Raw genomic sequence first — 17,145 nt, 5'->3', positions numbered from 1 at the left:
ATAGCATTTGCTGTACAGTTGATCCTGTTCTACGTAAATGTTCAAATCCAGAAAATTCACATTATTGGTGCTGGTATTAGCGGTAAATTCCAAGCCATAATGATTGTCATTTAGCCCTGAAATGAACGTATTCAGATCTTCATAGGACCCTTCCCATATAAAAAATACATCGTCTATAAAGCGACGCCAGACCACTAGGCCTGGATGTAGTAGCCCATCCTTATGAATATGTAGGGTTTCCCACCTACCAACATAGGTATTTGCGTAACTAGGAGCAAATCTTGTACCCATCGCAGTACCCCATGTTTGAATGTAATATTGCCCCTCATATAGGAAGTAGTTGTGGTTCAGAATAAATTGAATACATTCTAGAATGAACTGGATCTGTGTTTCCATGTATATCCCCAGACTTTGGAGAAAGTACTCTGCCGCTTGACACCCCTTCTCATGATTAATAACTGTGTACAATGACTTGATATCTAATGTACCCATTATATAATTCTGTTTCCACTTAATCTTCCCCAAACATTCCAGTGTGTGTCCCGTATCTTTTAAATATGCTGGTATTAAACTCATGCACTTTTGCAGGTGCACATCGACATATCTGGATAAATTAGCTGTTAAGCTGTTAATGCCAGATATGATAGGTCGACCTGGGGGATCAGTGGTGTTTTTGTGGAGCTTCGCTATATGGTAGAAGATCGCTCTACTTGGATTTTTATTCATGATATATGAGTATTCTTTTTTATCCAAAATACCTCTAGATTTACCTTTTTGGACCAAGATGTTTAATTTACTAATGAAGCGATTAGTGGGGTCGTGGCTTAATTCCTTGTAGGTGACACGGTCCCTGTTGTGAATTCTGTGGCCAAGCTCCCTCCTGTGGTCATGAGTGGTACTGCGGCTGGTTCTGTCTATAAGCTTCCTTTGGTGGATGAGAGTGGTACTGCAGCTTCTGAGTTTCCTTCCTCAGGTGATGAGGTTAAGTCGTTAGGTGCTGCTCTATTTAACTCCACCTGGTGCTTTGATCCTGGCCTCCAGTCAATGTTCAAGTATTGGTCTTGCTTCCTTCTGGATCGTTCCTGTGGCCTCTCTATCCTGCATAAGCTAAGTTCTGCTTGTGTTATTTTTGTTTTGCTATATTTTCTGTCCAGCTTGCTATATTGGTTTTTTGCTTGCTGGAAGCTCTGAGACGCAGAGGGAGCACCTCCGTACCGTTAGTCGGTGCGGAGGGTCTTTTTGCCCCTCTGCGTGGTTGTTTGTAGGTTTTTGTGTTGACTGCAAAGCTATCTTTCCTATCCTCGGTCTATTCAGTAAGTCGGGCCTCACTTTGCTAAATCTATTTCATATCTGTGTTTGTATTTCATCTTAACTCACAGTCATTATATGTGGGGGGCTGCCTTTTCCTTTGGGGAATTTCTCTGAGGCAAGGTAGGCTTATTTTTCTATCTTCAGGGCTAGTTAGTTTCTCAGGCTGTGCCGAGTTGCATAGGGAGCGTTAGGCGCAATCCACGGCTACCTCTAGTGTGGTGTGTTAGGATTAGGGATTGCGGTCAGCAGAGTTTCCACGTCTCAGAGCTCATCCTATGTTTTTTGGTAAATGTCAGGTCACCTTGTGTGCCCTGAACTTCAAGGTCCATTGTGGTTCTGAATTACCTGTTCATAACAGGTCCCCCAGCAGTCGCATGGATTCCCGATGGTACATGGTATGGCTGAGTACTACAATCCCCCGCCTTTATCTGCGGGTCGCACAACGATGTTATTATTGGATATTGGATATTATTGGGGTACCGCAGGGGTCAGTATTGGGACCTGTTCTCTTCAACATATTCATTAATGATCTGGTAGAAGGTTTACACAGTAAAATATCAATATTTGCAGATGATACAAAACTATGTAAAGCAGTTAATACAAGAGAAGATAGTATTCTGCTACAGATGGATCTGGATAAGTTGGAAACTTGGGCTGAAAGGTGGCAGATGAGGTTTAACAATGATAAATGTAAGGTTATACACATGGGAAGAAGGAATCAATATCACCATTACACACTGAATGGGAAACCACTGGGTAAATCTGACAGGGAGAAGGACTTGGGGATCCTAGTTAATGATAAACTTACCTGGAGCAGCCAGTGCCAGGCAGCAGCTGCCAAGGCAAACAGGATCATGGGGTGCATTAAAAGAGGTCTGGATACACATGATGAGAGCATTATACTGCCTCTGTACAAATCAATAGTAAGACCGCACATGGAGTACTGTGTCCAGTTTTGGGCACCGGTGCTCAGGAAGGATATAATGGAACTAGAGAGAGTACAAAGGAGGGCAACAAAATTAATAAAGGGGATGGGAGAACTACAATACCCAGATAGATTAGCGAAATTAGGATTATTTAGTCTAGAAAAAAGATGACTGAGGGGCGATCTAATAACCATGTATAAGTATATAAGGGGACAATACAAATATCTCGCTGAGGATCTGTTTATACCAAGGAAGGTGACGGGCACAAGGGGGCATTCTTTGCGTCTGGAGGAGAGAAGGTTTTTCCACCAACATAGAAGAGGATTCTTTACTGTTAGGGCAGTGAGAATCTGGAATTGCTTGCCTGAGGAGGTGGTGATGGCGAACTCAGTCGAGGGGTTCAAGAGAGGCCTGGATGTCTTCCTGGAGCAGAACAATATTGTATCATACAATTATTAGGTTCTGTAGAAGGACGTGAATCTGGGGATTTATTATGATGGAATATAGGCTGAACTGGATGGACAAATGTCTTTTTTCGGCCTTACTAACTATGTTACTATGTTACTATGGATTGTAGATCCTTAATCGCTTTTCGTTCCTGTGAAGTTAGGTTTTGTGGCATATACTTATGTTTATTCTGGTCTAGTTTCCTAATATCTCGTGAGATATCGGCGTTCAATCCAATCCAAGAATACTCGAATGCATTCTATACGTTTGACTCACTAGTCTCACGAGATATTAGGAAACTAGACCAGAATAAACATAAGTATATGCCACAAAACTTAACTTCACAGGAACGAAAAGCGATTAAGGATCTACAATCCAATAATAACATCGTTGTGCGACCCGCAGATAAAGGCGGGGGGATTGTAGTACTCAGCCATACCTGTTATGATAACTGTTATGAAAGGCAATTCAGTACCACAATGGACATAGCGGTCAGAACACATACAGTGATCTGACAAACACCCAAAATAATAGAACGAGCTCTGAGACGTGGGAACTCTGCAGACCGCAATCCCTAATCCTATCAAACCACACTAAAGGTAGCCGTGGAGCGCTCCTGACCAGAACCTAGGCGCCTCGTCACAGCCTGAGAAACTAGCTAGCCCTGAAGATAGAAAAATAAGCCTACCTTGCCTCAGAGAAATTCCCCAAAGGAAAAGGCAGCCCCCCACATATAATGACTGTGAGTAAGATGAAAACACAAATATAGAGATGAAACAGATTTAGCAAAGTGAGGCCCGACTAGCTGAATAGAACGAGGATAGGGAAGATAACTTTGCAGTCAGCACAAAAACCTATAAATAACCACGCAGAGGGGACAAAAAGACCCTCCGTACCGACTAACGGTACGGAGGTGGTCCCTCTGCGTCTCAGAGCTTCCAGCAGGCGAGAAAAAACAATAAAGCAAGCTGGACTGAAATAAAGCAACAAAATAACATAAGCAAAACTTAGCTATGCAGAGCAGCAGGCCACAGGAATGATCCAGGGAAAAACAAGTCCAACACTGGAACATTGACAGGAAGCATGGATCAAGGCATTAAGTGGAGTTAAGTAGAGAAGCACCTAACGAGCTCACAAGATCACCTGAGGGAGGAAACTCAGAAGCAGCAGTACCACTTTCCTCCACAAACGGAAGCTCCCAGAGAGAATCAGCCGAAGTACCACTTGTGACCACAGGAGGGAGCTCTGCCACAGAATTCACAACAGTACCCCCCCTTGAGGAGGGGTCACCGAACCCTCACCAGAGCCCCCAGGCCGACCAGGATGAGCCACATGAAAGGCACGAACAAGATCGGGAGCATGGACATCAGAGGCAAAAACCCAGGAATTATCTTCCTGAGCATAACCCTTCCATTTAACCAGATACTGGAGTTTCCGTCTTGAAACACGAGAATCCAAAATCTTCTCCACAATATACTCCAACTCCCCCTCCACCAAAACCAGGGCAGGAGGGTCAACAGATGGAACCATAGGTGCCACGTATCTCCGCAACAATGACCTATGGAATACGTTATGTATGGAAAAAGAATCTGGAAGGGTCAGACGAAAAGACACAGGATTAAGAACCTCAGAAATCCTATACGGACCAATGAAACGGGGTTTAAACTTAGGAGAGGAAACCTTCATAGGAATATGACGAGAAGATAACCAAACCACATCCCCAACACGAAGTCGGGGACCCGCACAGCGTCTGCGATTAGCAAAACGTTGAGCCCTCTCCTGGGACAAGGTCAAATTGTCCACTACATGAGTCCAAATCTGCTGCAACCTGTCCACCACAGTATCCACACCAGGACAGTCCAAAGACTCAACCTGTCCTGAAGAGAAACGAGGATGGAACCCAGAGTTGCAGAAAAATGGCGAAACCAAGGTAGCCGAGCTGGCCCGGTTATTAAGGGCGAACTCAGCCAAAGGCAAAAAGGACACCCAGTCATCCTGATCAGCAGAAACAAAACATCTCAGATATGTTTCCAAGGTCTGATTGGTTCGTTCGGTCTGGCCATTAGTCTGAGGATGGAAAGCCGAGGAAAAAGACAAGTCAATGCCCATCCTACCACAAAAGGCTCGCCAAAACCTCGAAACAAACTGGGAACCTCTGTCAGAAACGATATTCTCTGGAATGCCATGCAAACGAACCACATGCTGGAAAAACAATGGCACCAAATCAGAGGAGGAAGGCAATTTAGACAAGGGTACCAGATGGACCATCTTAGAAAAGCGATCACAGACCACCCAAATGACTGACATCTTTTGAGAAACGGGAAGATCTGAAATAAAATCCATAGAGATATGTGTCCAAGGCCTCTTCGGGACCGGCAAGGGCAAAAGCAACCCACTGGCACGAGAACAGCAGGGCTTAGCCCGAGCACAAATCCCACAGGACTGCACAAAAGTACGCACATCCCGCGACAGAGATGGCCACCAAAAGGATCTAGCCACTAACTCTCTGGTACCAAAGATTCCAGGATGACCAGCCAACACCGAACAATGAACCTCAGAGATAACTTTATTGGTCCACCTATCAGGGACAAACAGTCTCTCCGCTGGACAATGATCAGGTTTATTAGCCTGAAATTTTTGCAGCACCCGCCGCAAATCAGGGGAGATGGCAGACACAATTACTCCTTCCTTGAGGATACCCGCCGGCTCAGACAAACCCGGAGAGTCGGGCACAAAACTCCTAGACAGAGCATCCGCCTTCACATTTTTAGAGCCCGGGAGGTACGAAATTACAAAGTCAAAACGGGCAAAAAACAGCGACCAACGAGCCTGTCTAGGATACAACCGCTTGGCAGACTCGAGATAAGTCAAGTTCTTATGATCAGTCAATACCACCACGCGATGCTTAGCTCCTTCAAGCCAATGACGCCACTCCTCGAATGCCCACTTCATGGCCAGCAACTCTCGGTTGCCCACATCATAATTTCGCTCAGCAGGCGAAAACTTCCTGGAAAAGAAAGCGCATGGTTTCATCACTGAGCAATCAGAACCTCTCTGCGACAAAACAGCCCCTGCTCCAATCTCAGAAGCATCAACCTCGACCTGGAACGGAAGAGAAACATCTGGTTGACACAACACAGGGGCAGAAGAAAAACGACGCTTCAACTCTTGAAAAGCTTCCACAGCAGCAGAAGACCAATTGACCACATCAGCACCTTTCTTGGTCAAATCGGTCAATGGTTTAGCAATACTAGAAAAATTGCAGATGAAACGACGATAAAAATTAGCAAAGCCCAGGAACTTTTGCAGACTTTTCAGAGATGTCGGCTGAGTCCAATCATGGATGGCTTGGACCTTAACAGGATCCATCTCGATAGTAGAAGGGGAAAAGATGAACCCCAAAAATGAAACCTTCTGCACACCAAAGAGACACTTTGATCCCTTCACAAACAAAGAATTAGCACGCAGGACCTGAAAAACCGTTCTGACCTGCTTCACATGAGACTCCCAATCATCCGAGAAGATCAAAATGTCATCCAAGTACACAATCAGGAATTTATCCAGGTACTCTCGGAAGATGTCATGCATAAAGGACTGAAACACTGATGGAGCATTGGCAAGTCCTAACGGCATCACAAGATACTCAAAATGACCCTCGGGCGTATTAAATGCAGTTTTCCATTCATCGCCTTGCTTAATTCGCACCAGATTATACGCACCACGAAGATCTATCTTTGTGAACCAACTAGCCCCCTTAATCCGAGCAAACAGATCAGATAACAATGGCAAGGGGTACTGAAATTTAACCGTGATCTTATTAAGAAGGCGGTAATCTATACAAGGTCTCAGCGAACCATCCTTCTTGGCTACAAAAAAGAACCCTGCTCCTAATGGCGACGATGACGGGCGAATATGCCCCTTTTCCAGGGATTCCTTCACATAACTACGCATAGCGGTGTGTTCAGGTACGGATAAATTAAACAATCGACCTTTTGGGAATTTACTACCAGGAATCAAATTGATAGCACAATCACAATCCCTATGCGGAGGTAGGGTATCGGACTTGGGCTCATCAAATACATCCCGGCAATCAGACAAGAACTCTGGGACCTCAGAAGGGGTGGATGACGAAATTGACAGAAATGGAACATCACCATGTACCCCCTGACAACCCCAGCTGGACACCGACATGGATTTCCAATCTAATACTGGATTATGGGCTTGTAGCCATGGCAACCCCAACACGACCACATCATGCAGATTATGCAACACCAGAAAGCGAATAACCTCCTGATGTGCAGGAGCCATGCACATGGTCAGCTGGGTCCAGTACTGAGGCTTATTCTTGGCCAAAGGCGTAGCATCAATTCCTCTCAATGGAATAGGACACTGCAAGGGCTCCAAGAAAAACCCACAACGTTTAGCATATTCCAAGTCCATCAAATTCAGGGCAGCGCCTGAATCCACAAATGCCATAACAGAATACGATGACAAAGAGCATATCAAGGTAATGGACAGAAGAAATTTTGACTGTACCGTACCAATGACGGCAGACCTAGCGGACCGCTTAGTGCGCTTAGGACAATCAGAGATAGCATGAGTGGAATCACCACAGTAGAAACACAGACCATTCAGACGTCTGTGTTCTTGCCGTTCAACTCTGGTCAAGGTCCTATCACACTGCATAGGCTCAGGTTTAAGCTCAGGTAATACCGCCAAATGGTGCACAGATTTACGCTCACGCAAGCGTCGACCGATCTGAATGGCCAAAGACATAGACTCATTCAAACCAGCAGGCATAGGAAATCCCACCATGACATCCTTAAGGGCTTCAGAGAGACCCTTTCTGAATATAGCTGCCAGCGCAGATTCATTCCATTGAGTGAGCACTGACCACTTTCTAAATTTCTGACAATATACCTCTATCTCATCCTGAGCCTGACAAAGAGCGAGCAAATTTTTTTCTGCCTGATCCACTGAATTAGGCTCATCGTACAGCAATCCAAGCACCAGGAAAAACGCATCAATATTACTCAATGCAGGATCTCCTGACGCAAGAGAAAACGCCCAGTCCTGAGGATCGCCGCGCAAAAAAGAAATGACGATCCTAACCTTTTGAACTGGGTCACCAGAGGAGCGAGGTTTCAAGGCCAGAAATAATTTACAATTATTTTTGAAACTCAGAAATTTAGTTCTATCTCCAAAAAACAAATCTGGAATAGGAATTCTCGGTTCTAGCAAAGAATTCTGAACCACAAAATCTTGAATATTTTGAACTCTTGCCGTGAGCTGATCCACACATGAAGACAGACCTTTAATGTCCATTGCTACACCTGTGTCCTGAACTACCCAAATGTCTAGGGGAAAAAAAAGACAAAACACAGTGCAAAGAAAAAAAAATGGTCTCAGAACTTCTTTTTTCCCTCTATTGAGAATCATTAGCACTTATGGCTTCCTGTACTGTTATGATAACTGTTATGAAAGGCAATTCAGTACCACAATGGACATAGCGGTCAGAACACATACAGTGATCTGACAAACACCCAAAATAATAGAACGAGCTCTGAGACGTGGGAACTCTGCAGACCGCAATCCCTAATCCTATCAAACCACACTAAAGGTAGCCGTGGAGCGCTCCTGACCAGAACCTAGGCGCCTCGTCACAGCCTGAGAAACTAGCTAGCCCTGAAGATAGAAAAATAAGCCTACCTTGCCTCAGAGAAATTCCCCAAAGGAAAAGGCAGCCCCCCACATATAATGACTGTGAGTAAGATGAAAACACAAACATAGAGATGAAACAGATTTAGCAAAGTGAGGCCCGACTAGCTGAATAGAACGAGGATAGGGAAGATAACTTTGCAGTCAGCACATAAACCTATAAATAACCACGCAGAGGGGACAAAAAGACCCTCCGCACCGACTAACGGTACGGAGGTGGTCCCTCTGCGTCTCAGAGCTTCCAGCAGGCGAGAAAAACCAATAAAGCAAGCTGGACTGAAATAAAGCAACAAAATAACATAAGCAAAACTTAGCTATGCAGAGCAGCAGGCCACAGGAATGATCCAGGGAAAAACAAGTCCAACACTGGAACATTGACAGGAAGCATGGATCAAAGCATTAGGTGGAGTTAAGTAGAGAAGTACCTAACGAGCTCACCAGATCACCTGAGGGAGGAAACTCAGAAGCAGCAGTACCACTTTCCTCCACAAACAGAAGCTTCCAGAGAGAATCAGCCGAAGTACCACTTGTGACCACAGGAGGGAGCTCTGCCACAGAATTCACAACACATACCACACTGCTTACTTACTTAGTTCTGTCGCTGGGGACCCAAACGGGAAGAGCCAGTATGTCACGTAGGAGCAGACACACACTCCTAGGGGGTTGTTGATACATTACCCGCTACATATTATAGGTGTATGTATTATACCACCACAGGGTACTAATATTACAATTTTATAAATACCAATATATTTTTATTGTTTTTATAATAGCCCTTTGTTCTATATATTTATGTCCCCCATACATTTATTATTTTTATATATTTATGTTTTTAATAAAAGTGAAGTTTTAACCCGTAGTAGGATAGGTTCTTTTTAAAACCGCACCATGTATTTGCAGCAATTAATCAAGCATAATGCTAGCAGGTCTTTTAATTCTAAGCACACATGCAAACACAGTCTAATCTAATGCACATCAAAATAAACATTTTATAATATACTAGCTGAAGAGCCCGGCGTTGCCTGGGCATAGTAAATATCTGTGGTTAGTTATAGCACCTCACTTCTCTTATTTTCCCATCACGCCTCTCATTTTCCCAATCACATCTTTCATTTTCCCCCTCACAGCTCTCATTTTCTCCCTCACACCTCTCATTTTCTCCCTCACTCCTCTCATTTTCTCCCTCACACCTCTCATTTTCTCCCTCACACCTCTCATTTTCTCCCTCACTCCTCTCATTCCCCCCTAACACTTGTCATTTCGACCTCACATCTGTCATTTTCCGATCACTCCACTATTTTCCCTCACTCCTCTCATTTTGCACTCACATCTTTTCATTTTCACCTCATCACCTCAGTATATACATGTTTGTCATCTCCCTTATATATAGTATACACCTGTATGTCTTCTCTGGTATATAGTATATACCTGTATGTCATCTCCCCTGTAAATAGTATATACCTGCTGTATGTCATCTCCTCCTGTATATTGTATATACCCATGTGTCATCTCCTCCTGTTTATAGTATATACCTGCATGGCATCTCTTCTGTATATACTAAATACCTGTATGTCATCTCCTCCTATATATAGTATATACCTGTATGTCATCTCCTATATATAGTATATACCTGTATGTCATCTCCCCTGTATATAGTATATACCTGCTGTAACATACATAGTAACATAGTTAGTAAGGCCGAAAAAAGACATTTGTCCATCCAGTTCAGCCTATATTCCATCATAATAAATACCCAGATCTACGTCCTTCTACAGAACCTAATAATTGTATGATACAATATTGTTCTGCTCCAGGAAGACATCCAGGCCTCTCTTGAACCCCTCGACTGAGTTCGCCATCACCACCTCCTCAGGCAAGCAATTCCAGATTCTCACTGCCCTAACAGTAAAGAATCCTCTTCTATGTTGGTGGAAAAACCTTCTCTCCTCCAGACGCAAAGAATGCCCCCTTGTGCCCGTCACCTTCCTTGGTATAAACAGATCCTCAGCGAGATATTTGTATTGTCCCCTTATATACTTATACATGGTTATTAGATCACCCCTCAGTCGTCTTTTTTCTAGACTAAATAATCCTAATTTCGCTAATCTATCTGGGTATTGTAGTTCTCCCATCCCCTTTATTAATTTTGTTGCCCTCCTTTGTACTCTCTCTAGTTCCATTATATCCTTCCTGAGCACCGGTGCCCAAAACTGGACACAGTACTCCATGTGCGGTCTAACTAGGGATTTGTACAGAGGCAGTATAATGCTCTCATCATGTGTATCCAGACCTCTTTTAATGCACCCCATGATCCTGTTTGCCTTGGCAGCTGCTGCCTGGCACTGGCTGCTCCAGGTAAGTTTATCATTAACTAGGATCCCCAAGTCCTTCTCCCTGTCAGATTTACCCAGTGGTTTCCCATTCAGTGTGTAATGGTGATATTGATTCCTTCTTCCCATGTGTATAACCTTACATTTATCATTGTTAAACCTCATCTGCCACCTTTCAGCCCAAGTTTCCAACTTATCCAGATCCATCTGTAGCAGAATACTATCTTCTCTTGTATTAACTGCTTTACATAGTTTTGTATCATCTGCAAATATCGATATTTTACTGTGTAAACCTTCTACCAGATCATTAATGTATGTCATCTCCTCCTCTATATATCTATGTGTCATCTCTTTTATATAGTATATACCTGTATGTCATCTCCTCCTGTATATAGTATATACGTGTGTCATCTCCTCCTGTATATAATATGTACCTGTAAGTCATCTCCTCCTCTATATAGTATATACGTGTGTCATCTCCTCCTTTATATAATATGTACCTGTAAGTCATCTCCTCTTGTATATAGTATATACCTGTGTATCACCTGCTCCTTTATATTGTATATACCTGTGTCTCATCTCCTCCTGTATATAGTATATACCTGTATGTCATCTCCTCCTGTATATAGTATATACCTGTGTCATCTCCTCCTGTATATAGTATATACCTGTATGTCATCTCCTCCTGTATATAGTATATACCTGTGTGTCATCTCCTCCTGTATATAGTATATACCTGTGTGTCATCTCCTCCTGTATATAGTATATACCTGTGTGTCATCTCCTCCTGTATATAGTAAGCTAAATTGGCAGCCTGATAAATCCCCAGCCAACAGGAAGCCCTCTCCCCTGGCATTATATATTAGCTCACACATACACATAATAGACAGGTCATGTGACTGACAGCTGCCGTATTTCCTATATGGGTACATTTGTTGTAGTTTGTCTGCTTATTAATCAGACTTTTATTTTTGAAGGATAATACCAGACTTGTGTGTGTTTTAGGGCGAGTTTCATGTGTCAAGTTGTGTGTGTTGAGTTGCGTGTGGCGACATGCATGTAGCGACTTTTGTGAGATGAGTTTTGTGTGGCGACATACGTGTAGCAACTTTTTGTGTGTCGAGTTGCGCGTGACAGGTTAGTGTAGCAAGTTGTGTGCAGCAAGTTTTGCGCATGGCGAGTTTTGCGCGTGGCGAGTTTTATGTGTGGTGCCTTTTGAGTATGTGCAAGTTTTGTGTGAGGCAACTTTTGGATGTGTTGCAACTTTTGTGCATGAGGCAATTTTTCCGCGTGTGCAAGTTTTGCGTGTGGCGAGTTTCCCATGAGGTGAGTTTTGCACGTGTGGCGAGTTTTGAGTGAGCCTAGTTTTGCATGTGGCGAGTTTTGCGCATGGCGAGTTTTGAGCGGCGACTTTTGTGTTTCGACTTTTATGTGGCGAGGTTGGTGTATGTGTGGTGAAATGTGTGCTGAGGGTGGTATATGTGTTCAAGCACGTGGTAGTGTGTGGCGCATTTTGTGTGTGTGTTCATATCCCCGTGTGTGGTAAGTATCCCATGTCGGGGCCCCACCTTAGCAACTGATCGGTATATACTCTTTGGCGCCATCGCGCTCATTCTTTAAGTCCCCCTTGTTCACATCTGGCATCTGTCAATTTGCCTCCAACACTTTTCCTTTCACTTTTTCCCCATTATGTAGATAGGGGCAAAATTGTTTGGTGAATTGTAACGCGTGGGGTTAAAATTTCGCCTCACAATATAGCCTATGACGCTCTCAGGGTCCAGACGTTTGACTGCGCAAAATTTTGTGGCTGTAGCTGCGATGGTGCAGATGCCAATCCCGGACATACACACATACATACATACATACATACACACACATTCAGCTTTATCTATTAGATTACACACAGCGGGCGACCGTGTGCCTGCCTTTACCCGATGAGGGATAATATATAGTTGCCAATATTCTATGGGGGATCAAGAGCGGTCAGAAACATGCAGCTTTGTGAAGGTGTTAGTGCACAGCGGGGCTGGAGACAGTGGGCGGTAACCCTGATGAAGGAGTGCGTGATACTTTGAAACGCGTAGGTTAGAATTGGCCCTACTGAGGCTCCATAGGCCAAGTGACGTCACTCACTGCTCTGCAGTGTCGGCCATTTTCCACGTGTATCCAGGGACGCCCCCGCTTGGGACGTCTCTGGCGCTACACGTAACTCTCGCAGTCTCCGCCTGCAGTACCCACAGCCACTGGTATCGGCTGACGCTGGCACCTGCACATTCACCTGCCAAGCGGACGGGAACTGCCTCCTGACACAGCTGACATCTAGGAGTGCAGGTCCGACATCTGAACCTGAAGCAAGCAGCCCAGCCGCTCAATGATCTCCACACGGCTGCATCCAGTAGGTAATAGAACATCAATAGCCATTATCTATTGGTGCGACATAGTAATATTACCATACAGGCTCAGCTGGTGAGCTACTAATAGCTACATTACGCATATAGTGGATTAGTGCAACCCTTCTATACTAAACATACAATAACCGGCAAACTGGATAGACAGTAGTGGCTGCCGCTCAACATCATAGGCAGTTTCAATATGTCACATTAGTATCACGGACGTGGATCAGTCTTAGTCACTTGTAGCGCGGTATTCCTAATTGTTCCATATTGGTTTTTCTTGCTTCTTTGTCGGATCGGGCACATTATCCGACTGGGACACCAGCGGCACTTGTGTAGCTTATACCTGTAGTTATAGCGCCAGTGTATTTTATCGTTAATTGTGTCCAAACTCTGCCCCGTCACAGGACACACCCAATAAACCCTGCCCCATAACATACCCCAACCAAACATGCTCATCCAATGATAAGGTGTGTCCAAATTCTGCCCCATCACAGGACACACCCAATAAACCCTGCCCCATAACATACCCCAACCAAACATGCTCATCCAATGATAAGGTGTGTCCAAATTCTGCCCCATCACAGGACACACCCAATAAACCCTGCCCCATAACATACCCCAACCAAACATGCTCATCCAATGATAAGGTGTGTCCAAATTCTGCCTCATCACAGGTCACACCCAATAAACGCTGCCCCATAACATACCCCAACCAAACATGCTCATCCAATAATAAGGTGTGTCCAAATTCTGCCTCATCACAGGACACACCCAATAAACCATGCCCCATAACATACCCCAACCAAACATGCTCATCCAATGATAAGGTGTGTCCAAATTCTGCCTCATCACAGGTCACACCCAATAAACGCTGCCCCATAACATACCCCAACCAAACATGCTCATCCAATAATAAGGTGTGTCCAAATTCTGCCTCATCACAGGACACACCCAATAAACCATGCCCCATAACATACCCCAACCAAACATGCTCATCCAATGATAAGGTGTGTCCAAACTCTGCCCCATCACAGGACACACCCAATAAACCCTGCCCCATAACATACTCCAACCAAACATGCTCATCCAATGATAAGGTGTGTCCAAACTCTGCCCCATCACAGGACACACCCAATAAACCCTGCCCCACAACATACCCCAACCAAACATGCTCATCCAATGATAAGGTGTGTCCAAACTTTGCCCCATCACAGGAAACACCCTATAAACCCTGCCCCATAACATACTCCAACCAAACATGCTCATCCAATGATAAGGTGTGTCCAAACTTTGCCCCATCACAGGAAACACCCTATAAACCCTGCCCCATAACATACCCCACCCAAACATGCTCATGCAATGATAAGGCATGTCCAATTTCTTTAAAAAAATTTGCCGGGACTGGCATAAAAACAGCAAAAATGTTGTAAAATTTACACCAAAGAAGTGATAAAAACTACTTGGTGAAACAAGGTGTAGAAAAGCTATTTATAATAATGTCTAATACAAGTCTCATCCATGAGTCTACAGAAATCCATCCCAGTCCCCGAGAAGACAGGACGTTACCTGAAGCATCCATCTTCTTTAGTGGAATCTCAGCGAATCTCAGGTCAGCGTAAGTCACAGCCTCAGCCATGTGTGTCCTGATCACCGGGGGAGAATAGAGATGAAATTACTGTAACAGCAAATGTATGAAGAAGAAAGAGGAAGGAAGCTGATAAATATAATGATGAATATATTATACAGCCCACAGATATCACAGGACTCGTACAGCCTACATGTCTCCACTGATAGACTGAGAATTATGTCTTGTATGTTATATTGTACCTGTATGGGGCGACTGGTGGTGGAAGGTTCCTCTAAACATAATGAGCGGTAATTGGTGGTAGAGACAGGGCCAGTTTTAGTGAAAGTGGGACCCTGGGAAAAACTTTAAATAGGGGCCCCGAATGCTGACATATTGCTCCATCACACAGAAACATTTCGGTTGTATTTACGTGCGCTGAGTTCAGGCCATTAAACGAGAGTGATCAACAATATTGAAATAATTCGATGCTTGTTTACCGCCCTCATTACACCGGCTGAGGAAGACTGACGGCACAGAACAATCACTATTAGATCTATTAATAATAGTAATAGTTGTAATTGTAACAACTCTGCTGGCATCACTACATGGCCTCCCATCCCTCACACACCATCTTACTCATTGCTCCATGCTGTGTTCTGTCTGTTGCCAGCTCCATATTCTGTGCCTCTGCCCTCTGCATGCTTCCTGGCTGTGTGCATAGCGAGTCGGCGCCTGAACTCTCTGGTTCTTATAGGAATCAGGTGCACCTGTCTAATCTGTTCCTGACCAATTACCAAGAGGCCTCCAGTATTTAGTGCAGCTCCACCCAGTGGACTGGACCTGGGCAATGTGTTAACTCAGTTAGTGTTTTGCTTCTGAGCTGCCAGGCCTTGCTCTGTGTTCCTCCTCTGGAGGTTCTACACCTAACTTTGCCTTGATCTTGTCTGTCTGCCCTCCAGGAGGCTGTATATCCCGGTCTCAGTGTTTCTGCTCTAGCCTTGCCTTGATCTTGTTGTCCGCCCTCCAGGAAGCAGAATATCCTGGTCCCTGTAAAAACTACGGCGAAACAGCCTAACATATGATCACCAGGTGATCCCTTCCACTGCTGAACTGTACCCAATAGAGAAAAAGGAAGGTACAAACTATGTAAAAATGTATAAATTTATTAAGCACGCATATATATCAATAAATACAGACATTGAATAGCAAAATAAAGAGAAATGTGCAAACAATAACAGTACCCTAAAAATAAGGGGAGAGTAAGACAGGCTATATATTAGCAAAAAACCGGAAGGGACCACAATCCATCTGGAATAAACAACACCAGCACCATACAAATAGCTATTGCACCTAAAGCCAGTTCCGAAATGTGCCCCACATATGTAAAGTAATAGCAAAAGATGGAAAATATCCGTATTCCACGGTTGGCATATGTGGTAACACAGTTCTAATTCAAAAATAGAGGCCAGCCAAACACCAAATAACTAGCAGTATAACAATATTAGTGAGGCAAGCCACAATAATGTGAGTGTCCTAGAAGGACATCTGACTAAGGTAATAGCTACGCTGGCAATCAGTAACTACACTCACCTCCCAGGATCCAAAATGAACCGTTCAAATAATATATACAGAGGTATCAGGAGCGTATATACCAATAGTATCCGTTACTCTAAAGAGTAGCCAGCTAAGGTGATAGCCACACTAACAGTCCAAAGGCAAAGGCTAAATAGTGCCCATAGAGTAATTGTACAATCTAATGATGTCACACGCCATAGGAAACTGATATATTACCTGCAGCCATGATGCACCCCAAATGGTGGTCCCGTAGCGCACCTCGAGGCGCGTTTCACTGCCCCCGCAGTTTCGTCAGGAGGTAATGAATAGCCTAACATCCACCTATTTGTACTGCTCCCATCCTAATGAATCTCACCAACAGCTGATAGCGGCGCGCCCCCGCCATGTTGCGTCGCGGAGAGGGAAGCGGCGCTCAAGGAATACGTCACACAGACACGTGACCCGGGCACATGACCCGGACCGTAACCATGCCGACGCGTCCCATAGAGAGCAGCCGCCCATCTCGTCGAGAGGCAGCGCATGCGCGGTGCGCGCTCCAGCTTCTAACCTGACTCACTGGTGTGGGCGTATACAAACCGCAATAGAAGTGTGCCTGAATCCACAGAAGAACATAAAACATTGTTACCAGACAAGTGCGGAGGTGGGTCACAAAAGAAATATATATTGTGACACAACCTCCAAAACAAACTGCCATTTATCATAACTATGACAGTAATATGCAAATGTAAATGCCCAACATAATAAACATAGAAAAAAGCATATCTAATTCCATTCAATATACAGGCAAATTCATACATCATCCAATACAGCATTTATAAAATAACAATATCAAATAATTAGAAAGTATCTGTCCATAAATGGCATCTTGTTCTTCG

The 17,145-nt window shown here is 44.2% G+C and overlaps 1 protein-coding gene across 1 annotated transcript in view; it reads right to left on the bottom strand.

Moving 5' to 3' along the window:
• The window catches only part of LOC138658169 (B-cell differentiation antigen CD72-like), a 155,114-nt gene extending 140,330 nt beyond the window's left edge, over nucleotides 1–14,784 (bottom strand). The window contains exon 1 of the mRNA XM_069745695.1: nucleotides 14,695–14,784. Within this exon, the coding sequence (XP_069601796.1) occupies nucleotides 14,695–14,764 (70 nt within the window). The 5' untranslated portion in view covers nucleotides 14,765–14,784. The remainder of the gene's footprint in view (nucleotides 1–14,694) is intronic.
• Between the last annotated feature and the right edge of the window lie 2,361 nt (nucleotides 14,785–17,145).

This window comes from Ranitomeya imitator, chromosome 1, assembly GCF_032444005.1.
Source record: "Ranitomeya imitator isolate aRanImi1 chromosome 1, aRanImi1.pri, whole genome shotgun sequence".
In the NCBI taxonomy this organism is placed as follows: domain Eukaryota; kingdom Metazoa; phylum Chordata; class Amphibia; order Anura; family Dendrobatidae; genus Ranitomeya; species Ranitomeya imitator.
The sequence above is the reverse complement of the archived record's forward strand: the minus strand, read 5'-3'. Positions and strand labels throughout refer to the sequence as shown.